The 25,138-nt window shown below is 43.5% G+C and overlaps 2 protein-coding genes across 2 annotated transcripts in view; both read left to right on the top strand.

Moving 5' to 3' along the window:
• The first annotated feature begins 39 nt into the window (after positions 1 to 39).
• Positions 40 to 11,292, top strand: OSER1 (oxidative stress responsive serine rich 1). Its single transcript, XM_036096039.2, has 4 exons — positions 40 to 186; positions 3,965 to 4,081; positions 6,977 to 7,090; positions 10,465 to 11,292. The coding sequence occupies exons 2-4, from the start codon at positions 4,005 to 4,007 to the stop codon at positions 11,150 to 11,152; spliced, it is 879 nt and encodes a 292-aa protein (XP_035951932.1). The 5' UTR covers positions 40 to 186; positions 3,965 to 4,004; the 3' UTR covers positions 11,153 to 11,292.
• Positions 11,293 to 18,258: 6,966 nt separating this feature from the next.
• The window catches only part of JPH2 (junctophilin 2), a 64,819-nt gene continuing 57,939 nt past the window's right edge, over positions 18,259 to 25,138 (top strand). Inside the window, exon 1 of the mRNA XM_036096030.2 lies at positions 18,259 to 18,979. Coding sequence (XP_035951923.2) covers positions 18,601 to 18,979 — 379 coding nt within the window. The 5' untranslated portion in view covers positions 18,259 to 18,600. The remainder of the gene's footprint in view (positions 18,980 to 25,138) is intronic.

The following is a 25,138-nucleotide window of genomic DNA, read 5'->3' as shown; positions in this document are numbered from 1 at the left end:
ACTGGGATGGGAGGAGCATGAGCAGGGGGCGGGGCGCGTGGCTGAGTGACGCAGGCGCAGTGCGACTTTGGAGGCGCGGGCTCGCCCCTCCGCGGGTTTGGATCCGGGTCAGTCAGGCGCTGCGATCCGGGAGAGACGATCTGAACTGACGGGACTGGATTCCCGGAGCGCCCCAGCTGCGAGGAGGTGAGTGCCTTGACGTGACGGGGATAGGCCGTGGCATCGCGTTTCGACCTGCCGGCCCGGCCTGGGCTCGGGCGGCTTCTCCCGGGCCCGCCCGCCTCTCGTCGCGTCGTCCCCCGGCGCTGACTGCCTGGGCCGGGCCGGGCCTGGGCCTCCCCGCGCCCCCTCGGCAGCCGCGGCCTGGGTCGGCCCAAGCTCCGCTCTCTTTTCCGTTCCCGCGCCCCCGCGGTCCCCGCCGCGTCCCGCCCCTCCGCCCGCTCCTGCCCGGCTGTTGCTTCCCCTTTTCGCCTTCCTTGGCCGCCCTTTGCCCCTTCCCGCCCTTTCCCTCTTGTTTCCGAGCCCCAGCCTCGTTGGCTGCCTCTTCGGCTCTGCTCCCGCCTTCTCCTGCATCGGCACAACTCCAGCCTCTCATTCTGGCCGGGGGAGCATCCAGCAGAGGCACCTTCCCGCTGGAGACCCCGGACGGGCAGAGCTGGGGCCTTAGACAGCTCTCCACTCCCTGAGTAAACCCCCCCGCCCCCCGATTCTGACCTTTTCTCGTTTAATCGCGACCGATCCAGATTCGGGGGGTGGGGATAGAATTAACGCGGTGCTTTAGCTCTACGTCGAGAGTGTAGGGAGTGAGAAAGTGTGTAGAGAGAGATGTGAATGTGTTTTGGTCTGGGGGCCGATAGTTTCAACCTAGACTTGTTTGTGTCTTAGGGGGTTGCAGGACAGGGCTTTCTTTCCCGCACTCCGCGCTTCCTGGGAGGCTGGGAAAGTTTCTAAATAACATTGTGATGACACGCTTACGCGGGGATCCTTTATTGATCGATCTCAGGTCTTTTCAGGGTCCTGGAAATTTGGACCTAGGCTTGAGGTTAAAAGAGGTCATGGTTAAAACTACAAGATATAAATAAGATTGTGACACATGCTATTCGTTGAAACTCAGAGAAAACCAGGAATTTGCCCTTTTGTTGGAGGAACTTAGTAGAATTTTACTTGTCATTTTTGAAAAGTTGGGAAAATCCGAGGCAAAGATAAATTGCCCCTTGTGATTTAACTTAGAACAATACAAAGTAACTTATAATAGGCTTTTAAACTTTCATCTCTTTGGGAATTGTTCCATTTTCAAGAAGTCAGTGCAGTGAATATGGCAAGAAATGTCTCCACAAATTTAATATTAATGAAAAAGGGCAAACCAATTATATGTTTCCCAGAGTTAGTTGTACAGCTCTTGATTGGAGTGAATGGGAAGCCAGGAATACAGAGGGCATAATAAGTCTTGTAATTACTTACAAAAATGCTCTGATTTAGCTCTTAAGGTCATGTCTAAGACTCGCCTTTTCCCTGGGTTAATATAACAGAGGGAAAATGTGCGTAATCAGAATATTGGAAGTCTGAAAGTAGTTTAGACAGAACTTCATTCCTAAAGTTTTAGTCTATAGCCAGTTTTTATTTTGGTCTATTTTGGTTTTCAAATAATAGATCTTTTGGTGTGTCAACAAGAATGTTAACTAAGTTTGTATAAACATCTAGAGGTCACCTGCAGTGCAATTAAGTTAGGACTATATAATTAAAAATTACATATCTGGGTGCAAAGCTTCTTAGCACAGTGTTAGGGCAGGAATGAGACTCCAGTTCTTACAGGAATAGGGTTCACAGTCCTAGTATGTGTCGGGTTTATCCTTCTATCCCTAACATCCAGTCTAGTGCTAAAGCACATGGTAGGAATTCTGTAAATATTTGTGGATGGAGTGAATTTCTGTCTATAGAATTCAGCAGTGTATATTTAGATGTGATGTGTACTGATTTCCAGAGAGTCCTGGAAAAGGGTTTGTGTAGGGTCTTCAGGGATGGGGAGACTGTCTTCAGATTGTTTAACTCTGTAAGGGCAAATAGTCTGAGCATTTGACTGACTGGTCATAAAGTAATTGAGGAAAACTATAAGCCAAACTTTAGTTCTGCCAGCAGGAAGAATTTGTTTACAATTTACAGTAGCACTCTTTAGGTGCTGTGGAGCTTCAAAAATATTAGGATATGTGATCTTTGCTCACCTCTCTCCCCAGATATATAGGACATTAATGTGTATCTGGGGGAGGATCCCCCTCTAAATCCAAAAGCATTAGAAACCAGCAAAATATGGAATTAATAATGTTTCCTCAAGTTCATGTACTGGTTAAATAAACCAGCAAGATATATGTGGGGAGTGTGTTCAGATTTTTTGATTTAAGAAGTTGCAGTAAAAGCTAGCTAAATTCTTTGGAGACTGTTTTCAGTGTTTGCCAGAGAGATCTGCCTAAAATACCTTCTTCTACATGTAAGTAAATAAATAAATCAAACGAATAGTGTTAATTCCTTGCTTCCTTATTCTGCCACTGGTACTATATGATTACATTATATCAAACATATTATGACACTGTGACCTTTGGAATATTAGAGGTCTCACAATAACCTCAAACTCACCCCTGAGAAATGAGCAGATAAGGAATCAGAGAAGTTAGAAGGGTCCACAGAGAGGCACTGCTCCTTCTGAGAGTGCCTGGCGGGGCGGGGGGAAGGGGGTTAGATGGGGTTAGCAAGTTAGAAATAAGGAAAAGGTAAAGTTAATCCTTTGCTTCCCAAATCCGCCATCTTCTATTTTTTGTTTTACCTTTTTTCTTTCTGAGTCCCTGTGATATGGTCATAGATACTGACTTATTTTTTGTTCAGATTTGATGTTAACTTATTACCTTAGTGAAAACAATCAGGAAACTAGATTTCAAAGGATTTATTGACAGACTTCTCTGCTTCTCTGTTGTGTCTCTTACTGCTTTGATTGGCCCCTGTTCCCCTTTTCTTTGTTTAAATATAAAAACCAAGGTGGAAGAATGGAGAAGTTTCATTAATCAAACTGGTTAAGTGGAGATCATTTAAAGGTGCATCTACAGAAAAATAATTTATATATGTATTTACTTCCCACCTTTTTCTTTTGGCAAGGTTTGTTCTATTTATCTTTTCAAGTTGCATGCATAGTTCATTTATTTTCTATCTTGTATAATAATTAAAATAATAGCTAAAAAAAATGAAGGTATCAACCTTATTGGTAAGAGTGTGGAATAATCAGTAGTCATTGAAACATATTTGTAATCCTGCTTTAACAATGATAACATCTTGATATCTGAGTATGAATATTTATGTGAATATTGATATCTGGGTCAGGATTGCTTTAGAGAAATGCTATCATGTGTCATGAAGTTATACTTAACGGGAAATGTTAGGGTTGGACTACACAAATACTCAGTATCATTTTAAAGGATCAGAGTGCTGTAGGTTGATCTTTTTCCTTTTATTTTTGGTACAAAGGTCATTTTGTCTGTAGGTTTCTAGACCTCTACAACTGGACAAATTTTTACCCTGTTAAAAGGTATACTTAAACATAGATTTCGGGTGATCTAGTTTCCAAAGCTGTGTAATAGGATATTGGCATCAAGTATTTGGACAGTTTAAATTCTATCATAATAATTAAGATACAGAATTGTTGAATCACTATGTTGTACATCTGAAACTAATATAACACGTCAATTATACTTCAATAAAAAAATCTGTTATAATAAATACATGTTTCTATATCACTTCATTTGTCTTTTCTTAAGAAATAAAACCTACAGTCCCCAACTGCACTGAAAATTTCTTTTAGAAATAGAAATTTGCTTTTTTCCTGCTAACAAGTAGTAATAGTATCAGGAATATAGATTTTAACAAAAGGTATACTTTTGAACCTACCTGTTTTCACTTTGCTCATTTTATTTTTATTTTTTAGTATTAACGGCAACATCCATAGTAGTGTAAAAACTTTCACAATGAAATCTGAAGCCAAGGATGGAGAAGAGGAGAGTCTACAAACTGCTTTCAAGAAATTAAGAGTGGATGCATCAGGGTAATTAAATATGTAATATATTATTTGGGAATTGCTTACTAGATTTAAATAGCCCTTTCCACTGAAGAAGATCTCATTCTCTTCTAAAATTTCTCATTATTCATAAAAGATTAAAATGTTAATAGTGTGGCATTCTACCAAATTGTGCACAGCATTATTTTACTTATAAAAGAAACTCTTAATGTTAAATTTTGAAAAGTAACAACTCATTTGTACTCCCAAGTTGGGTGTTTTGGTTTCCCTTAGTTTTGAGGAGGGTTCCCCACCTCGCTCTTGAATCAGAATTATCAAGCAGTGTCCCATCAGGAATTTCCTCATGCATCTCGAGGGAATCACAGTGTTTTTCCCTAAAAGTGAATTGGCTCCATAGAAATCCACAGACATTCTCGATTTCATATGCTCTGATTGCTGAGTCTATCACTATGGAAACCTCTATTCATTAGGGTTCTGTCACTGAGATCAATAATCTTGGACCCTTTAGCCAAACTAATTAGAGCACCTGCAGACCAGCTGCTGTCTGCATGTTAATATTTCGCCCTTTGCAAAATGTTCTGTGCAGGACTCTTTTCATCCCCATTCTTCACCCCAGGCCAGAAGAAATATCATATCTTTGATAGATATAGGAATATTTCTTTTCATGAATGGAAAATAAACCCTAGAAGCTCAGAGTAGAACACTTCACAACAAGTAATAATCATGAGATTTATGACTCACTTTCTATGCCCTAGACGCTGGCTTAAGTATCTATACACATTATTTAATTCTCACTACCAACTTAGAAGATAGATACTATAGTTATTCCAGTTTACAGATGAGCTACAGATGAATTAAGTCACTTGCTAAAGGTCACATTGGTGAGAAGTGGTAGAGTAAGGATTTGAACCCAATTTGCCTCCAGAACCTGTGCTCTTAACCATTCCTTTATATGATACCTTGTAGACAACATGAAGAGTTGCACACAGTACTTGGCACATAGTAAAAATTAAATAGTTGTTGTTATAGCTGTTTGTTTATTGCTAGTACTTTTTTTTTTGGTCTACCAGGTGAGAAGATTTATACTAATGGGTTTGCACAGGAACTGTTAATAGTGCTCCCATTTGCTTCCATGATACTACAAATAAATATCTTCTCCTCTCAGTGGCTTTTCTCATATGGTCATATTGCCATTTAAATTGATCAGTAATTTTTAAGTCATTTTGGGAAATAAAAACAAAGCAGAGAAATAGATAGTTCCAGATTATGGTCACATTCCTTTGTGATTTCTGGTATAGAAATAATTTTTTTAGTCAGGAAAATGCTAGGAATGTGTATACACATAAACACACATATACATATAAATCCCTTAATGTATATAAATTCATATGAGTAACTCTTCATACACAGATTTCTTTCCTGGTGTTTTAAGAAGTTGGAACATAAAATTAAGCTATTTCCATACCCCTAAAAATACCTGGAACATTAAAAACAACAACATCTTTGAAGATTTAATATCTGACCATACAAGCTGTGGTCAGTTATTGCATCTTTATAGTCTGTGATCTGCTTGGAGTAAAATTGTAGAAAGGGAAGGAGCAGTGGAGAACATTTGAGAAAACTGAGTAAGAGTAGAGGGGGTGAGTCATTACCATGACTAAGCAGAATAAGACTTGTGTAATGTATCATATGGTTCTAGTTGTTTCATATTGTTGCTGATTTACAAATGGGACATCTGAGGTACTGACTCATAAACTAACCAAGCCTTGCCAGGAATTTAGCGTGATCCTGTTCAACAGGTTTCCATTCCCAATGGTATTTGTCTTATCAGGATAAATCTCTATTTATTTATTAGAAAACAACATAATCCTTTTTATCTGATTATAAGATAATACATGCTTGTTATAGAAAAATTCACAGAAACAAAAAGGAAGTAAAAATCTCAATTTACCATACCTGCTATTAACAATCTAGACCATCTATACTTAACACCATACAGTTTTTTGACATAGTTGAGATCATAATATATGTATAGTTGTTTATCTCATTCTGTTTCTCTTAATGTTAAGTTATAAGCATTCTCTTGTGTCATTCAAGTTCTTTGTACACTTAATTTGTAATAAAGTCCTAATATTCCATTGAATAGATGTGTCATTAATATAATGTAGTATTTTCTATTTTCTACTGGACATTTAGGTTATTCCTGTTACTTTTTATTTTAAATTAATTTCAGTGAGCATCCTTTTACTTAGTAGATTAATGTTTCTTTCTAAAGGATTGTTACTAATACCACAGCATGTATAGTAGGAGCCCAGTGTGTGTGTATATGTATATATTGAAAAGATCTGGAAGGATTTATACCAAAATGTTAATGTTGTAAATCTCTGGGTTGTGAGATTATAGACATTCTTTTTTTCTCTCAAATTTTTTCATCTTCTTTCCTGGGAAACCTCTATTACTTCTGTAATTTTAAATTGCAAAGATTTAACTTCCAGTAATATTTCAAGTTTATTAGTTGTCAGAAATACTCATTTTCATGTTAGAATGAGTCTCCTGAAGTTTTTGTTCCTCAGCTTAGTTCTCATGGCTCTGATTTGCCCACATAAAATAAGTGGTCAGTGTCATTAGGGTTCTCTGTGGACGTAAGACCTTATCTGCCCCAGATAAACAGCCTAAAAGTCTATTTATATCCTGTTGCTGGTCATACTTCAGAATTACTCTTTGGCTTATGATTCTGCAACCATGGGCTTTTAGGGATCCCCTAAATTTGGTTTTGGAGGAAAATTTAAAAGGTGAGCAATTTTTTGAGAAACTCAAACGACAGAGAAAGGTATTAATACAAATTGTGTTTGAGTTGGTGAGAGCACTAAGTTCTCCTCCTTTCAGTTTTCTGTAAGCAGTAAACTTCGTTGTTTTCTTCAGGTCCATAGCATCTCTGTCTGTTGGAGAAGGCACAAATGTCAGAGCATCAGTCAGAACATCAGCAGATGATACCAAACCGAAAACCTCATGTGCACCTAAAGACAGTTGGCATGGGTAAGAGCTTCTTACTGCAGATGATTTTTATCCCAATACTTTAAATTACTATTGGACTTTCCTGAGTATCCAGAAAAGAGTATGTTAGATACAGAACCCCAAACCCAATGATTAGAGATGAGCCATTCTTCTCAATTGAGAATACGCTGAGATTTGCTGTGTGGCTTGGTTCATAGACAGTTTTTATAAATGTCCTATGTGTGTTTGAGAAGACTGAGTCTTCTCTAATCATTCTTGGGTTTCTTTATGTCTATTAAATCAAGCTTTTAAATGTATTATTTGAATCTTTTTTCAATCTATCAATAATTGAGAGATGTATGTTGAAATCTTCCCTATGGGAGTGAATTTGTTTGTTTTCCCGTTAAGTTCCATATTTTAATTTTATGTATTTTGAAGCCATTTTGTTAGGTTTATACAGTCTAGGTTCATACCAGTTTAGACTGTTTTCTTCCTAATGAATTGAGATTTTTAATGATGTAAGTGACATTCTTAATTCCTCATAATGGCTCTTGTCTTAAAGTCTGTTTTTTCCAGAATTGATATAATTAATCCAGTTGTCTTTTGGTTGGTATTTGCCTGTTGTATTTTTTTTTATCTTTTATTTTCAACCATTGTGTGTTTTAAAATTTTAGGTGTGTCTCATAAATATATATGGCTTATTTTGTTTTATTCATTCTGATAATTTTTTAAACTGAGTTCAGTGCATTTACATTTATTTTGATTATTGATATATTTAGACTTGTTTCTAGCATTTTACTTTATGCTATTTGTCCTACTTCTTTGTGTTTGTTATTTGTTTTTTTACTCTTCCTACCTTCCCTCTTCTTCTCCCTCATTTTAAAAAATGGTTTGAAATGGGTTTGTTTTTTTTTTTGCCCCCCACCACTTTTCCTTCTATTGGTTTGGAAATTATATGCTGTGTTTCTATTCTTTTAGTAGTTAGCCTTGAAATTCCACTGTAGTGCTTATTAACAAAGACAAAAGTTAATCCAGTGACCCTTGAACTACACGAGGGTTAGGGGTGCTAACCTCTGTGCAGGTCAAAAATCCATATATAACTTTTGACTTCCCCAGACTTTACTACTAGTAGCCCACTGTTGACCAGAAGCCTTACAGATACCATAAATAGTCAATTAACACATATTTTATATGTTTTATGTATTATATAGTGTATTCTTACAATAAGATAGAAAAAACATTAAGAAAATTAGGAAGAAAAATTACATTTGTAAGTACTGTAGAAAATCCACGCGTGTAAGCGGGCCCTTCAAACCCTTCTTGTTCAAGCATCAGTGGTATTTTAATCCTCCGTACAATCTTTTTACTTAGACCTCCTGACTTCCATGTGTAGTTGCCCAATATTTTAGTTTTCTCGCTTATTATTTAAATAAACAGTGTTTGTCTATCTCATTTACAATTTCTTTGCTCACCATTCTTGCATCTCAGACCTTCCATATAGGATGCCTTGCCTTTCTTTCTTCCTAAAGTACTTTCTTCAGAAATTCCTTTAGCAGAGGTCTGTTGTTAGTACATAGGGTCTCGTGTAGAACTCCCCATAGAATGAATCTGAATGATGCCCCCTCCTTGTATAACATCATGTGCTATTGTAAATATACTTTGATTTATCTGAAAATGTCTTTGTTTCATCCTTGTTCTTGAAAGATACACCTGATTTAATATGCCTGAAGTCCTAGTTCTAGATTGAGTTATTTTCTCATAGCTCTGGAAGATACTCATTGTCTTCTGGCTTCATTATTGATGTTGAAAAGTCTACCCTTACTGTTCTTCTTTTTGGGAATAATCTGTCTAGTCTCTGGCTGTTTTTAAGATGTTGCAGTTTTGGAGAATCTGCAGTTTTGCTACAGTGGGTCTAGATGTGGATTGCTCTTTATTTGTCCTGTTGCAGGGTGCCGCCTCTATCTGTAGATCTCTTTCATCAATTCAGAAAATTTATCAGCCCTTATCTCTTCAAAAATTACTTGTCCTGCATGCTCTATATTCTTTCCTTGGGAAACTCCAGATTTCTTATTCTATTTTACATATTTTTTTAACTTTTACATTTTTCCAAGTTTCCTCCAAGTCTCTGTACTACCTTTTAGGTCAGGGGGAGGCAAACTTTTTTTGTAAAGGGCCAGATGGTAAATATTTTAGGCTTTGGAGGCCAAGAGGTGAGATTCAAGGATATTATGTAGGTACGTATATAAGCGAGAAAATTCCTGCCCTGCCCCATTTGCCTGATGCACACCATTCTGGCCGGTGGACACACTTTGTGTTCAGTTGCTTGGTTTCAGGATGAAATGATTAGCCAGGTGGAGGGGGGGGTGGGTGGCAGTACTGGAGTCAGTTTTACCCTGTGCCCCAATGGCACCCAGATGCCAGTGTGCCCTTCTTTCCTCCAGAGAGCCCCACACAAGCCAGACTCTTGAACTGAGATTCCACCCCTCAGGTGCTGGCAGTTGCTGACAGCAGGGCCCCAGCCTGTAGATGGGACCAGCGTGGGACCACTGCAGTGGTGTGACACATCTGCTGGCCAGGAAGGCAGGCACAGGGAGGCTCACAGTGCTAGCCCACAGGAGCAGTCCCTATGGGCTGTATGAAAACAGCCAGTTTGGACCCACAGACTGCAATTGGCTGAACTGTGTTACAGATAATTCAGATTTATCTTCCAGTTCAGTATTTCTTTCCTTAGCTCTATTCTGCTGCTTGGCCCAGCCATTTAATTTAATGTCAAATACAGTTGTTGTTGTTGTTGTTTTTAAAGTTCTTTTTATTTCTGTTTTCAGTTTTGCTTGGCAGTTTTGAGTCTCTCTCTTTTTCTTACTTCCTTTGCTCAGCTCTTTTATTTATTTAAATGTTTTATTAAAAGTTATGTAGAGCGTCTGGTAATTCCCAATATCCATAAAAACTTGAGGGAGTCTGAATTTATTTGTCAGCTGTTACTAGTGGTAGAAATGAATCTTAAGCCTGCTGCTCTGTGTGGCAATCATGACATCATGACATAGTGGCCATTGGCATCATCAGCCACAAACAGCGGTATGGAAGCTGCTGTGTTTGGAGCACAGAGCACACCAGTTGGGCTTTACAGCGTCGAGTGGTTTGGGGCGGGCACGTTCTGCACCCGATGTTTGGCCCAAGAAATGCAATTAGAACCTCCCCTTTACCTCTCCTGTTTCTATAGCTTGCTAATAAGGAGATGTTGAAGTTTTTGAGATGCAGACTTAGGCAGCTTGAAAACAGAGGTAGGCACATCTCTTTGGGGGAAACTTAGGACCTCAGACTCAAGAGGAGAGGAAGTAAATTTCCAGCTATCACAAAGAATCTGTTTAGGACAGCTGTGTGTCCCAACATCTTTTTGTGCACTGTTTTCCTCTTAGGTCTACAAGGAAGTCTTCACGAGGAGCAGTAAGAACCCAGCGTCGTCGACGTTCTAAGTCTCCTGTCCTTCATCCTCCAAAGTTTATACATTGCAGTTCAATAGCTTCTTCTTCCAGCAGCCAGCTCAAGCACAAAAGCCAGACTGACTCCCCTGATAGCAGCAGTGGGCTGGGAATTTCCACCCCTAAAGAGTTCACTGCAGGAGAATGCTCTACTTCTCTCGATACTAATCACACAGGGGCAGTCGTTGAGCCTTTGAGAACTTCGGTTCCCAGGCTCCCATCAGAGAGTAAGAAGGAAGACTCCTCTGATGCTACCCAAGTCTCCCAAGCAAGTCTCAAGGCCAATGATCTCTCTGACTTTCGATCCGTTTCCAAGCTAAACCAGGGCAAGCCATGTGCATGCATAGGCAAGGAGTGCCAGTGTAAGAGATGGCATGATATGGAAGTGTATTCCTTTTCAGGCCTGCAGAGTGTCCCTCCCTTGGCCCCAGAACGAAGATCCATGCTTGAGGACTACTCTCAGTCGCTCCACACCAGAACTCTGTCTGGCTCCCCCCGCTCCTGTTCTGAGCAAGCTCGAGTCTATGTGGATGATGTGACCATTGAGGACCTGTCAGGCTACATGGAATATTACTTGTATATTCCCAAGAAAATGTCCCACATGGCAGAAATGATGTACACCTGATAGCAAGAAGCTAAGTAATATGCTTTAAACCAATGAAGGGTTGTCAGAGAGATTTAGTTAATGGCAGACCTTGCGGCCACGTTATGTGAGAAGACATCTCCTTCTGCTCACTGTGCTTGCAATAAAAACTTTTCTTGGCATCTCCGTTCATCTTCGTTCTTTAAACTTACTCTCTGCGTTCTTACATACGCACCAAAGCAAGCAGATCAAAGGAAAATCCCTCTTCTTTAGAAAAAGTTTCTGGGAGATGAAGAAACCGTAATTACTTGACTGGGAGCGATGGGTATATGGTAAAAGGCTTTGTAAAGCAGTGCATTTTTCAGATCTGTTTAAGATTTGTTGGCCCGGGAAAATGAAACGTTTTGTAACTGGACTGAACATTCGTCATGCTGTAGTTGCCAGCCCAGAATCTTAGAAGTTCTATGACTGATTTGAAGCGTCTCTGATTTAACACAAGCTTATTGTGTCTTTCAGGGTTCCTTATGTTATTGTTAAGCCAGAAATCTAAGGTTTAGATTCAATGTGAATAAACTAGCTGGCCTGCCCTATATTGTTTGAAAGAATCATTAACCATCACCAAACAAACCCCTGCTGGCACTTGGTATGTGAAGTTTCTCGGGTAAGAAGCAGCATGGAGCGGGCTGCTTCAGTTGGAAAGAGGGGGTGTAATATTTGAAACTAGCGTGCATCTTCTCCATCTATGGTATTTTAACACATGTGGCATGTTTCAGTCCATTGTAATGTAGATCTCATACCTCAGTTTCAAATGTTCTGGATGGATATTATCTCTGCACTGCCCTCCTACCCCAGCCAACCCAACACAGAATTTTATACATGCTGTATCTTGTATTTCTGGTTGGCCATCCAAAAATTCCTTCCAAAGTTTGGTGGAGAAAAAAAAAATCTCTCCTCTGTTTCAGCTGGAGGACAAATCCCTGTCTTTTTCAGGTGGCTCCAAAGTGAATTTTACACATACCACATAACGTATTTTAATTCAGACCATCATCCTAAGTGTTCCCATCAAATTCAGTGAAAACTTGTCCCGCCATTTTAACGTCATGTTAACAGAAAGTTTAACTTTTATTTAGATTACAAAATAAGCTTTAATTCTTTACTAAAACATCCCACTTACTGGAGTGGGTTCATGACAGTGGGGTCTGGGCTTCCCACATAACGTGATTTGTACTTGGGAGAGGTGGGAAGGGTATTCCCCGGAAAAGCCCTGAACATAAGTAGTGGGAGATCTCTGCTAGTTACTAGTGTAGTGTGGATTTAGTGACATCTGCGGGTTGTGGTTTGAGCAAGGGGGCACAATACCTTGCCATCACAACACTGGAAGTGGAGAGATTTCTTTTTTTTTTTTTTTTGTAAAGATTTTATTTATTTGACAGAAATAGCGAGAGCAGGAACACAAGCAGGGGGAGTGGGAGAGGGAGAAGCAGACTTCCCTGCCGAGCAGGGAGCCTGATGCAGGGCTTGATCCCAGTACCCTGGGATCATGACCTGAGCCGAAAGCAGACGCTTAACAACTGAGCCACCCAGGTGCCCCAGCGGAGAGATTTCTTAATAATGCTACCAGAAGGAATGCTATTGCATATGCCTAAGGCAACAGTTGTGAAACCTTTTGGTCTCACAACTCATTTACAAATTAAGGATGCCAAAGCTTTTGTTTTTGTGGGTTATACTTACAAATATTTGCCATATTAGAAATTAAAACTGAGAAATTTTAAAAATGTGTATTACTTGATTTAAAAATTATTTTATTACATGTTAACATTTTTAATTGAAAAATTAACAAAATATTTTAGTGAAAAGAGTGGCGTTGTTTTACAGTTTTGCAAATTTCTTTAATGTTTGCCTTAATAGAAGACAACTAGATCTCATACCTGCTTCTGCATTCAACCTCTTGTGAACATTGTGTGTCGTGTGACCTCTAGAAAATTCTGTACACTTGTGGGGGAATGAGCATGAAAAAGGCAGTTAATATGTTAATATCACAAAAGTCGCTTTGACCTCACAGATCCCCTGAAAGCGTAGATCCCAGACCACACTTTAAGAACCACTGAGTAGGCCATTAGAGTTCCTACTGTAAAGGCACCTACCACCCACCCCCTCATCTCCACAACTAGTGTCTTGCTTCACCTTTTGTACTGGCGAGAGTGGAGCAATTCGGGCTTAGTGTGGTACTTGAATAAAGATGGTTCCTCAGTCTTTTAAGTCCTTTTTAGCTTTTAAGTCCTGTAGTCTGGTTATTTACTTAATTCTGTATGCTAACAGAACAGTCATCAGAGAATGAAGAAAGATGCGCCTTCCTTTCAAAAAAAAGTTGTCATGAGCAGGGGTGTCGGGACAAAGTTCCAATGGCTGAGTAACCTGTTGAAGAAATCCAAACTTGGGTGGAAGCTAAGCATTCCAGATCCATGGGAATAAGTTTTAAGTATTTACATCTCAGTCAAAATCTCAAAACATGAATCTTGAAGCTAAAAGTTACTCTGCTCAGACCCAGTTGGGCCAACTTTAATATGAATGTCCCTCACTGGAACATTTGACCTTTTGTGAGTGCAATTTATCTTTCTTGAATGCACCCTGGGAGATGGATTCAGATTATGGATTGAGAAATTTTACTCTGATGTTTTGAAAAGTAGCATCCTGACATGTGCCTTTATTAACTATTCATAGAACATTCATTCATCCATTTATTCAGCAAATACACCTGGAGTGCCCACAACCATACTAGGTGCTGGGAATAGAACAGCAAGCAGAATGACATCCTTGTACTCAGTGGAAAGAGGAGGATTCCAATATCGTAAGGGCTGGGGCTGGGGACAGGGTGGTTCTTTTATTTGGGTGGTCAGAGAAGTTTCTGTGATGAGGTCGGTGACATTTGAGCTGAGACCCAGCAAAGATGTCAATGCGGCTTGAAGCAGGAGAGGTCACGGAAGCGTGGGGCAGGGGGCAGATCATGGAGGGCCTTGCAGGCCATTTTAAAGGCTGTGATTCCTGACTAAGGTGAGGGGCCATTTGGGGGGGTTGGAGGAGAGGCGAGGCCTATCAGACTGGCCTTTACCAAGAGCACTGGCTGTTCTGTGTGGACTGAGGGGAGCAGGAGAGGGGGAGGCAAGGAGGTCACTGCAGTAAATCAGGCAATGGGCTTTGGTGGCTTGGACGCTTGGCAGTGCAGAGGAAAAAATGTATTCTGGAACTAGTTTAGAGGTACAGCTGAGGGCATTTGCTGATGGATTGGATACAGGGTGTGAGAGAAAAACTGCAATTAAGGACTCCAAATCAGAAGCTGAAGCTGGCTGGAGGAGCACATACGGGAGGAGAAGTTGGGAGTCTGGTTTTGCTCTTACCAAGTGTGAGGTGCTTCTGAGACCCCCTGTGGCGACGGTGGTGGTGGACCTATACGGAAGATCAGTGGGGAGGTACAGGCTGGAGGCACAAATGTAGGAGCCGTAAGGATATGGGTGTTACTTAGAGCTCAGACTGGAGGAGACCACCTAGGACGTGAATGTAGGTAAAGACCCAGACAGAGGACCAAGCTCTGAGACATTCCCACGGTCCAGAGGTCAGCGGAATGAAGAGGAACCAGCCAAAGCCCTAGGTAGGAGCAGCCCGTGAGGCGGGCGCAGAATCAAGAGAACAGTCCTATCGGTCAAGTGAAAAAGCGTTTAATTAAGAAGGGACTTGAAAGCTGCCAAATGGTGCAGAGAAGGAAAGGTGAGCACCCACAATGTGCAGGCACTGGGCATACAAGCGTGAGCCGGAGCACCAGGCACTTAGTATGCGTTCATGCTTTTTATTTGGAATGACGATAATCCTTGCTTCAAACAACGCACAGCTGGAGAAAGAGCCCACATGTGCAAAGGCACCTAACCCAGCCAGGAAAACTTGTCTGGGGAGGCGGGGCTTCTTCAGCTGAGTCCTCAGTGGCTGAGAAGTACTCAAGTGGGTTTCTGTGTGCAGGCCTTCTCTCTGTTCTGGATTTTTCGGGTCCCTCCCCTCTAGGCTCCCTAGGAAGCGATCCACACCTGAGAAATGAGAAACAAATGGAGCAAATGACTACCCTTTCTGATCAAAGAACAGAACCACAGACGAAGAAAAGACCTGGGAAAAAGCAAGAATGGGATAGCTCTTTAAAAAGTGGTTTCGAATTCATTCCAAGTTTAGTAAATTCCCCTCTCTTCGGGGAACTGGGTTTTCCTAAGGAAAAGTTGCTGTAATGCGCAGATGGCCTCCAGAGGCCTCCCTTTCCCTGGAATGCATTGGTTTAACAGGAGAGGCAAAAGCCTCTCTCGAAAAGTTCAGCACTGGTCACCTAAGGCCAGTACCAAATTTGGCAAAAAATTTAAACTTTTAAGAAATCAAAATGTCCCTTCACCAATAACATAGTTTATCAGCTTAAAAAGTGAAAAACCACAGGGCAATGTTGAGTAAACATGTATTGTGAAGAGTAAGGAGTACTTCGGTGTCAGGATTATTTAGTATTTAGGGGCTGATTCTGACTTACCTCTTTGGTGACTATCTTATTAAGCATTCTAGTTTGAAGAGCAACTTATCATGTGAGCATAATATTAATAATAGCTAATATTTATTAGGTGTTTAGTGTGTCCCAAGCCTTTTTACGGTATGAAGTTACCCAACCATATAAAGAAGATACTGTTATCCTGAATACTAATAATCCTTTGAGGTAGGTACTTTTACAGTTGAAGAATTTGTGGCTTAGGGAAATTAACAGTTGGTCCAGGGTCACCCCTTGGTGACCACCCCTGTGGTCTAACTCCACAGCTACCCTACCCTACCCAGCCTGTGCTACACCTTCACGAATCCATGGACCATAGGCTGGGTAGTGTAGGTAGCCGTGGAGCTGTGTCTCTCTCTGTCAAATAAATAAATAAAATCTTAAAAAAAAAAAAGAAACAGTTTCTTAATTTGAAAACATACAGTGGTTCTTAACCAGGAATGAGTCAGATTCGTCTGAGGAGCTTTTAAAAAGAATACAACTGCCTAAGCCTTTTCTGGGTACAATCTATTCTTTGGTTTGGGGTGGGGGGAGCTCTGGAATCTGGAATCTTTTTATGTGTTGAAGTTCAACAGGTGTTGAACTTAAGTCTTATGTGTACCCACCCTTGGTAGGGAACCACCATAGGGAGCTGCACGGATGCACAGTGGCTAAATTTATCAGGTGGAAAAGCTCAGAAGGACACAACCGCCACCCCGCCTTAGGACAGGATTATGGTGATTCGTCCAGCATTTAACTACAAAGCCTATTGAACTTGGGCAATTCAAACTCCTCTAACTTCCACGTGGAGATGTTGCTTTCCTCTCCTCTTGGGAGCAGAGCTGGAAAGAAATGTGTGATTCTCCAGAGACCTCGGTGAGAAGTGGCAAAAGCAGAGCTCTCTGGGGTCGGCAGCGAGGCAATCTTAGACGTGAATTTGTGTAAGCAGTTCAGTCCGTCCACCTGGCCGGATGGTGAGTCCAAACCTAGACGATGCAGTGTTTATCCGGGGCTACTTGCTGCCTATCCCCTCGCAAACAGCCAGCGATAGTGAGCTCAGAGGCTGCGTGTTTCTGCCTGGGGGTGAAACGTGGACCCAGAAGGGGCTCTTTAACAGCGAAGGAACCAGGAAGGACTGGGAGTCTGCTGGATGAAGGGAGAGAACATTTTCTGTCCATTTCTGAAACAAGAACAAATCTTTTGCGGTGACTTCAAGGAGCCTGAGTCATCGTGGGATTTGGAGTATGTCAGATTAAGTTTGAAGTCAGATAATAGTCCAATAGTTCTCAAGTGCCTTCTGTGCTTGCTTTTTTAGTGATTTCTATCCTTCCCCTCCTCCGTATCTCTCCATCTCCGCTCCCCACCCCCCACAGCAGCTTCCTGTTCTTGATGGCTCCTACCTTTCCCAGAATTACTCTACGCTCCTGTTAACCCTGGGCTCAGTTGAGATTTCCAATCATTAGTCCTGGCCACAGCTTCATGTCATAGAGATTTATTTTTCCCTTTCCCTGAAGTTTGGTGGGAACCTGAGTGCTGGGAATCCACCCAGGCCCTTCACTCCTGACCCTGCCCCAAAAGCTTTCTGAAGTCTGGCCTCACAGGCTCTGAAGACACCAGAGAAAAAGAAAACTTGGAAAGGGGATATTTTCTAAAAAATCACGGTCCTCGAGTATTGCAGAGACAACCTCATTCCAAATAACCAGCAACCCTGTGTCTCAGAGATAAAGAAGGACAGGCTCCTCGCCCCTCAGAGGAGAGAGCCAGGGAGCGTTCAGTGTCTTCTGCAGGCTCTTTCCAGGGTTTTCCCGGGGGTGTGGAGAGGGATTGGGGGTTGTGCATGAGCGCTGGACTCGGTTTTCTCTATCTTCCAGACTCTGTTTCCAGAACCTCACTTCTCTTCCTGAGTTCCCTCCTCTGCTTTCAAAAGCGTATGTGAAACCATACCCGTTCCTTTCTCTTTAGGTCACCAGATTCCTTTACGGGACTGGCAGCGGGTATAGCCCCAGGTCCTGTTAGGGCATGTGAGTGGTGGTGGGGCTGAGATTTGCCAACCTCTACGCTCTGGGGGATTTTAAGTGTTCCAGGACTAGCTGTTCTGCTAGTCCTCCTTTTCCCTCCCCTCCCCTCCCTGACCCTTCTGCCCTTTCCCCTCCTGCAGACTCAGGGGACCCCGAAGGTGGAAGGGAGCTCCTACCCAGGGGGAAGAAAAGCCATCCAATTGCCCCAGCTGCCTACACTTAGTTCTCAGCTGCCCTTCCTCACCCCTCCAGCTACTCCCTGGGTCTGAAGCACTAGCCCAGTTTGAAACACCCCTCCCGCTTTGAAGGAGGCTGGGCTGGCCAGGGGGTTATTTTGGGAGCAGCTTCTGAGATCCAATGGCCTTGTTAGGGCAACAATGACCTTTCTGTCCCAGGAGGAGGGCAGGATCCAGAGGGGCGGGGCAGCGGCAGGGAGATCGACAGCCCTGCACACCCACTGGGTGGAGAAGGGGGCCAGCCGGCTGCAGGAATTCAGCCTCAGGCTGGGGGCTGTCACCAAGGAAGAATTTACCCTCTTCGAAACAGACTGGGGACCCCTCCACCCCACCCCTTTCACTGTGCTTCTTAAAGGGATCACACCGTTTTTCCTTTGACTCCAGGGAAGCCAGACTTGGGACACTCTATGGAGACTTTGAATCTTTCCCTCCTGCTTCCTTCCCAACTGGCAGCCTTCCTCTGGCTGGTTGAGTGGGGGCCTCCCAGGCATGGCACTGACCAGCCGACCCAGTGCTGACTTGGCTCCTGGGCTCATTCAGCCTCTGGTGGTATCTTGCATTCTCCCTCCTGGGGCACAGTGGTGAGTCAGGGGCGCCCAGCCCTGAGTGTGCTTGGAGTGTGTTGCTGGCACCCCCCACCGCCCTCTCTCCCCCAAGCTGGAGGACGGTGAGGCTGTCAGGGGCTACGATGAGATGAGTGGGGGCCGCTTTGACTTTGATGATGGCGGGGCATACTGTGGGGGCTGGGAGGGGGGAAAGGCCCACGGACATGGACTGTGCACGGGCCCCAAGGGCCAGGGCGAATACTCGGGCTCCTGGAACTTTGGCTTCGAAGTGGCGGGCGTCTACACCTGGCCCAGTGGGAACACCTTCGAGGGATACTGGAGCCAGGGCAAACGGCATGGGCTGGGCATAGAGACCAAGGGGCGCTGGCTCTACAAGGGCGAGTGGACGCACGGCTTCAAGGGACGCTACGGAACTCGGCAGAGTGGCAGCAGCGGGGCCAAGTATGAAGGCACTTGGAACAATGGCCTGCAGGACGGCTATGGCACGGAGACCTATGCAGATGGAGGTGAGCCCAGCCTGGGGCCGGCAGAGCTAGTAGGAGCCAGACCAGTGGGGAAGACTGGTGGAGGGTGGGAAGAGGGAGGGGCAAGGTGACACAGAATCAGAAAAGCCAGGATGCTCTTTGCTGTGTGGCGTTGGGCAAGCTGCCTACCTCTCTCAGCATCCATTTCCTCGTTAGTAAAGGTGGGGCTGATAACAGGGCCATCGAGCAGTGTTCAGGACAAGACCTGCTGTAACACACTCAACACACATTCAGTAAAACCTAACTACTACTATTTGCATGCTAGGATGACAAACAGCCGTGGAATATACCCTGGCTTGTGCTCTAGAAGAATTTGGTTCTAATCTCAACTTTGCCATGAAAATTATTTTCAAGCAATAGATAATGAAGTATTTATTCATTCACCCATCCATCCATCCACCCACTCATCCATCCACTCACCCACCCATCCATCCATCCACCCACCCATCTATCCACTCACCCACCCATCCACTCATCCATCCATCCACCCACCCACCCACCCATCCATCCATCCACCCACTCATCCATCCATCCACCCATCTATCCATTCACCCACCCATCTACTCATCCATCCATCCATCCATCCATTGTTTTGTTTAGAGCATATTTCTGTGGTACCTCCTACTTGCCAGGTATTATAAAAAGAGTTAGATTTGAAGAGGAATAAGATACAGCCCAAGGCTTCAAAGACAGACTCGTAGACAAACAATCATACACGAGTAGGTACAGAGTGCTGGGGCAGAGAAGTTAGATTTGAGGAGGTCAGGGACTGCTTTAGAACAGGTGACATCTGAGCTGGATCTTGTTGGGAAAATTGCTTTAGAGAGGGTGTGAGTGGGGAGAGAAATGAGTAAGAAGCTCAAAAGCATGAGCGTGCCCAGGGGGTTAAGGAGATGAAGAGGAATTTTCTGTGGCAAAACAGCTGTGGGAAGTGGCAAAGAAGATATCATCACCTCATCCACTGAGCATGACTTTGCATATATCACTTAGTTGGGCCTCAGTTTCCTCATCCACAAAATGGGCTTTAGAATGTCAGGTGCTGCTCAAAATACCGTCACTAGACAGGCAGTATCAACATCATCTGTCCATCAGTTAAAAAAGCAAACTCAGGGGCCCCACCTAGACCTGAATCTGAATCAGAATCTCTAAGGGTAGGCCCAGGCATTTGTTTTAACAAGCTCCCCTGGAAAATTTTATATACATTAACGTTTAAGAAGCATTGCTTTAAATCAGGCACTTGCAAACTATAGGTTAGCCGGCCAAACCGGCCTGATGCCTGTTTTCGTACAGCTTATAAGCTGGAAGTGGTTTTACATTTTGAAATATTTGGAAAAAATCAAAAGTAGAACTCTACTTTGTGACATGTGGAAATTATATGGAAGTCCCTACATAATATCCTTTTGGCCCACAAAGCCTATAATATTTACTATTCATCTATTTACAGGAACGTTGGCTGGCTCTGCTTTAAATGGTCATTCAGTTTCCTTCCAGCTCAGGATGCTTCTCTGAAGTCTCCTTAACATGCCCCACTGGGAAGAGGAGCTGACACAGATAACTCAAAAACTATAGCTGCTTTAAAGAAAATATTTTGGCGTCTGTCCGAAGGCATTCATAGTGTATCTGCCACTCGTCTCCCCTCTTTAGGACAGAGGGCAGGAAGCGGGCAGGCTGGGAGTGGGTTTGTGCTGGAGCAGGAAGGAGCATGAACCAGCCCACGGGGGACGTTATGCTCAAGCTGAGGCCTGTGGGCCTATCCAGAGGGGCCTCAGGTACAGCATGGGCTCCCGACTGGGCTGTCCGCTGGGGGGTGTCTGGCGAGGGCCTACCCTCAAATGTGTCTGGATGTGGGTGAGGTTGTGTCCCCGGAGTTTTTGTGGGCACAGTGGAAGCGACACAGCACTGGCTGGAATCGGACAGCGCTGAGGACAAATTCTGGCTCCACACTTCCTAATTCGGTGACCTTCAGCCGTTTGCTGAACCTCTACATTTCGGTGCAACTCAATTCCCTGGATGTTTATGCTGGACACTGCGCTGAGCACTGGGGACAAGTAGGGAGTAGGCCCCAGTTTCTCTGGCTAGAACATGGAGATGATCCTTGAGTGCTTTGGGGTGTCAGTTACCTATGCAAAGTGGTACCAAAGTAGGCCAAATGTTCCTTCCTTCCCTCTTTCCTCTCTCCAAACCAAGGTGTGTGTGTTGGGGGCCTGGGTGTGAGTCATAGAGACACATTTCTGAGAAACTATGGACTGATTTCCCAATATGTCTTAAAGGGGGGAAACCTATTCATTCACTCATTCATTCATTCACGCAACCAATATTATGGAGCACCAACTATGTGTGAGGCACCATCCCACAGCAAGTTCCAGGAGCCAGGGCAGTGAGCAAGCAAAGGTACGAAAAAAATAGAGAAGGAAGAGGATGACTTTTTGGATAGCGTGGTCTGGGAAGCAGGATGGGAGGCCTCCGGAGAGCGTAACACCTTCCAGGCGGGGAGGGAATGGCAGTTGCAAAGGCCCTGAGGCAGACCTGGACTTGGCATGCTTGAGGAACAGCAGGACCGCCAGGGTGGCAGGAATGGAGTGGTTGAAGGGAACAGGCAGGGGCTGATGTTGGAACTGTGGGTGTGAGCCAGATCACGTAGGCTTTGCAGAGCCCTGGGTTTGACTCTGGGTGTGCATGGGAGGTCTTCAGGCCAGGTTAACTGGAAGACTTGCTCCTCTGGTTTGTCAGAGGCCCAGACTCTTCTTCCAAATGAGACAGTCCCACATCCAGGGGCCCTGGAAATCTCACAGATCTCTCCCAAGCCACACACGAGGTGCAACTCTCCAAAATTAGATGTGGCCACTGCTTCGGAAAATCTCTTTAATCAACCTGTCATCAGTCCCCTGAGGGTTTGTTAAGGACCTGCCCTTTGCCCCATCCTGAGTAGTGCTGAAGAGAATGTAGACAAATAAGATCCTGTGATTAGAAACGGCTCAGAGTCGGGCAGCCCTGGGTTATGACCTTGGCCTATCCTATTATTTCATATCGTGGAGCCTTAGTTTCCTCACCAATAAAATGGACTTATGCTAATCTCTCCTAAGATTTCTCATGGGAAAAATGGGTACTCAATAAACGGTAGTTGCTATAATTACTATTAACTCTCACGAATTTGCTCAATAAATATGTACTGAGTGATTATTATGAAGCAAGCAATATAGTGCTGGGAGGGAGGAGTGTAGAAATGAACAGAATGGAAAGGGTCCCTACCTTCCATAGAATCTACAAGAAATCATACTATAGGGTGTCGGGTGCTACGCAGGAAAGTACTGGGGACTAAGGGAGGAAGAGGCGGGCAACTAACCAGACTAAGGCAATCAGGGAGGCTTCTTGGAGTAAGTGGCAAGCTTGGCTCTGAAGTACGGAGTGAGGCAGGTGACAAGGGTGGAGGATGAGTGTTCCAGGTTGAGAGAACAGAGTGCACGAAAGCCAGGAAGTCTAGAACGTGCTGCCAGCCAGGAGATAAAGCTGAAACTTGCATCTTATCACCAGTTTTAGGAAGTACTGATTAAAGGGACAATATGTCCCATTCCTCCACTCCCCACCACCTTACCTTGCAGCCAAAGGAAACAGCAGTTTTCCAAACCAGAGGTATTGTCCCATTAACAGGTGGTAACCTCAATTTAGTGGGTCATGACCTGCATTTTTAAAAATGAAAGAACAAGAACAGAAAAGGCAGAGTGTTTCACAGAGCATAAGAGTATTGTTTGCTCAGCTGAAGATACATGTACATACATAATATGTGTGTGTATAAAAACTTCTGTGTTTACATGCATCGTGTGTGTCTTACATGATGTGTGTATAAATGTATTTCTTACTGCAGGTCATGGTCAAAAAAGTTTGAAAATCACTGTTCTAAAGTGACTTCATGAAGCCACTGCCACTCCTATGGCCGCAGCCTCTCCCTCTCCTCCACTCTCCAGCTCTCCCCTGGGAGGGGAAGGTGGTGAAGGCAAGGAGCTCCCACTCCCAAGCTCCCGAACCCTGCTGTAAGCCGCCTGGCACCCCTCCCCCGCCTATAGCCCTCTTCCTGCCCTGGCCATATATAGCCAAAGTAAAAATAGCTGCGGGCCTAAATCGCCAAAGCAAGCATACACCCCGGCCTTAAGTAGTAATGCTCCTTTGGCTGCCTAGCTGTTCCCACCCCAGAGACCCACAGACTCCAGGCCTGGAAGGGCCACTGGTGATCTTTGCTTTCCGAGGTCCTTGACCTGGAGCCCTGGCCTTGGCGGCAGAGGCCCATCAGCGTGTAGGCAATATGTGTGCCTATGTGCATGGACTGTCTGTGTTTTTCCTCAGATAGCCATGGGATTCTCAAAGTAATCTGGTGCTAAGTTCCAGAAGCACTCAGCTAGTCAGTAATCCCTTCCCCAAAATGTGCAATGGAAAAACCAGGCCCAGGGGTGCGTGGGTGGCTCACTCGGTTAAGTGTCCGGGGCTCTTGATTTCGGCTCAGGTCATAATCTCGTGGGTCGTGAGATCGAGCCCTGCGTCAGGTTCCATGCTGGGCGTGGAGCCTGCTTAAGATGCTCTCTTTGCCTCTCCCGCTGCCCACCCCTTGCTCTCTCTCTCTCAAAAGCGAACAAACAAACAAAAAAAACAAAACCAGGCCCAAGATGGACTTTGTTCGTAAAGCCAGTAATAATAATAATAATAATAATAATAATAATAATAATAATAGTTGATTTTTGGTGTGCTTACTATGTGCCAGGTGTTACTCTTGGCATGGAACATGTGTTATGTAAACCTTCACAACTGGGGTGCCTGGGTGGCTCAGTCGGTTAAGCATCTGCCTTTGGCTCAAGTCATGATCCCAGGGTCCTGGGATGGAGCCCCGTACTGTATTCTCTCTCACTGTCCTCTAACTAGTAAGAGGCAGAGATTGAATTTGATGGTAATAAGTAATAATTAAAAAGTTCATAGTATATGGGGCGCCTAGGTGGCTCAGTCGGTTAAGCATCAGACTCGGTTGCAGCTCAGGTCATGATGTCATGATTGTGGGATCCAGCTTCGTCCTGGGCTCTGTGCTCAGTGCAGAATCTGCTTCAAATTCTCTCCGTCTCCCTCTCATTCACTCTGTCCCTCTCTCTCAAATAAATAAAAATCTTTAAAAAATAGTTCATAGTATAAGTAATTATTTTAATAAGTGATAAACAACTATACAAAATAAGACTGGCTACATGATTTGTGAGACCCAGAACAAAATGAAGATGCAGGACCCCCTCTTCAAAATCATGAAGAATTTCAAGGCAATGACAGCAGAGCATTAAACCAAGCGCAGGGCCTTCTGAGCACAGAGCCCTGAGCAACGACAGAGGTGGGGGATGCTGGTGAGGCGGGCCTTGACAGTGGTCACGACCGCGTCTACCACTTCTCGTGTCTTTACTCTATTCCAGGCTCTGTGCTAAGAATCTTACATGCCTTATATTATTCAGGCTTCTTAATAACTCATTGACTACACTAGCGGCATTCAAATCTTTGCGGTTGCAACCCGCTATAAATTAGGTATTTCACATCGTAATTCTGTACATACACACACAAAAATGTAAAACTGAAATAAATCCTCACAAAATAATATTTCCCTTCCTATATGCAGTGCTTGCTATTTTTTCTTTTATTCTATCTTGTCGAGAGAATTAAATGCTGCCCTGATAGAGTAAAGCACTTACAACAGGGCTTGCCATGTGGTTAGTGCTTTTATTATTTTTACATGCTGAAAAGTTGGTATTTTTATGTTTAACTATGACAATTGGGTAAAAAACCCAAGGCTCTGCTCTCTGGATCCAATTTTCTTTCTCTTGCCCAAAGCTGATGACTTAAGCTCATTTTAACCCAACTGACTGTGAACATGGGAGCAAAATGAATTTGCCAGGATAGGGGCCTGCGCAATACCTAGTGTCACATTATCTGGGCCTGGGATATGTGCTCCTTGAAGCAACTTCATTCATTCATTCATTCATTCATCCATCCACTCATTCACTCATTCATTCTCCAAAGGAGTATCTTTTCTATTGATCTGTTTGTCTACCTTTATGCCAGGATCACACTGCCTTTGTCATTAGAGATTTATAGTAAATTTTAAAATCAGAGTAAATCCTCCAA

The sequence above is a fragment of the Halichoerus grypus genome, chromosome 10 (assembly GCF_964656455.1).
Source record: "Halichoerus grypus chromosome 10, mHalGry1.hap1.1, whole genome shotgun sequence".
Classification (NCBI taxonomy): domain Eukaryota; kingdom Metazoa; phylum Chordata; class Mammalia; order Carnivora; family Phocidae; genus Halichoerus; species Halichoerus grypus.
The sequence above is the reverse complement of the archived record's forward strand: the minus strand, read 5'-3'. Positions and strand labels throughout refer to the sequence as shown.

Excerpts from the sequence above, each read along its gene's own strand:
- OSER1 (XM_036096039.2), top strand. The coding sequence starts at position 4,005 with ATGAAATCTGAAGCCAAGGATGGAGAAGAGGAGAGTCTACAAACTGCT. Across the intron at positions 4,082-6,976 it reads TTAAGAGTGGATGCATCAGG|GTCCATAGCATCTCTGTCTG; the intron begins GTAATTAAATAT and ends TGTTTTCTTCAG. Across the intron at positions 7,091-10,464 it reads CCTAAAGACAGTTGGCATGG|GTCTACAAGGAAGTCTTCAC; the intron begins GTAAGAGCTTCT and ends TTTTCCTCTTAG.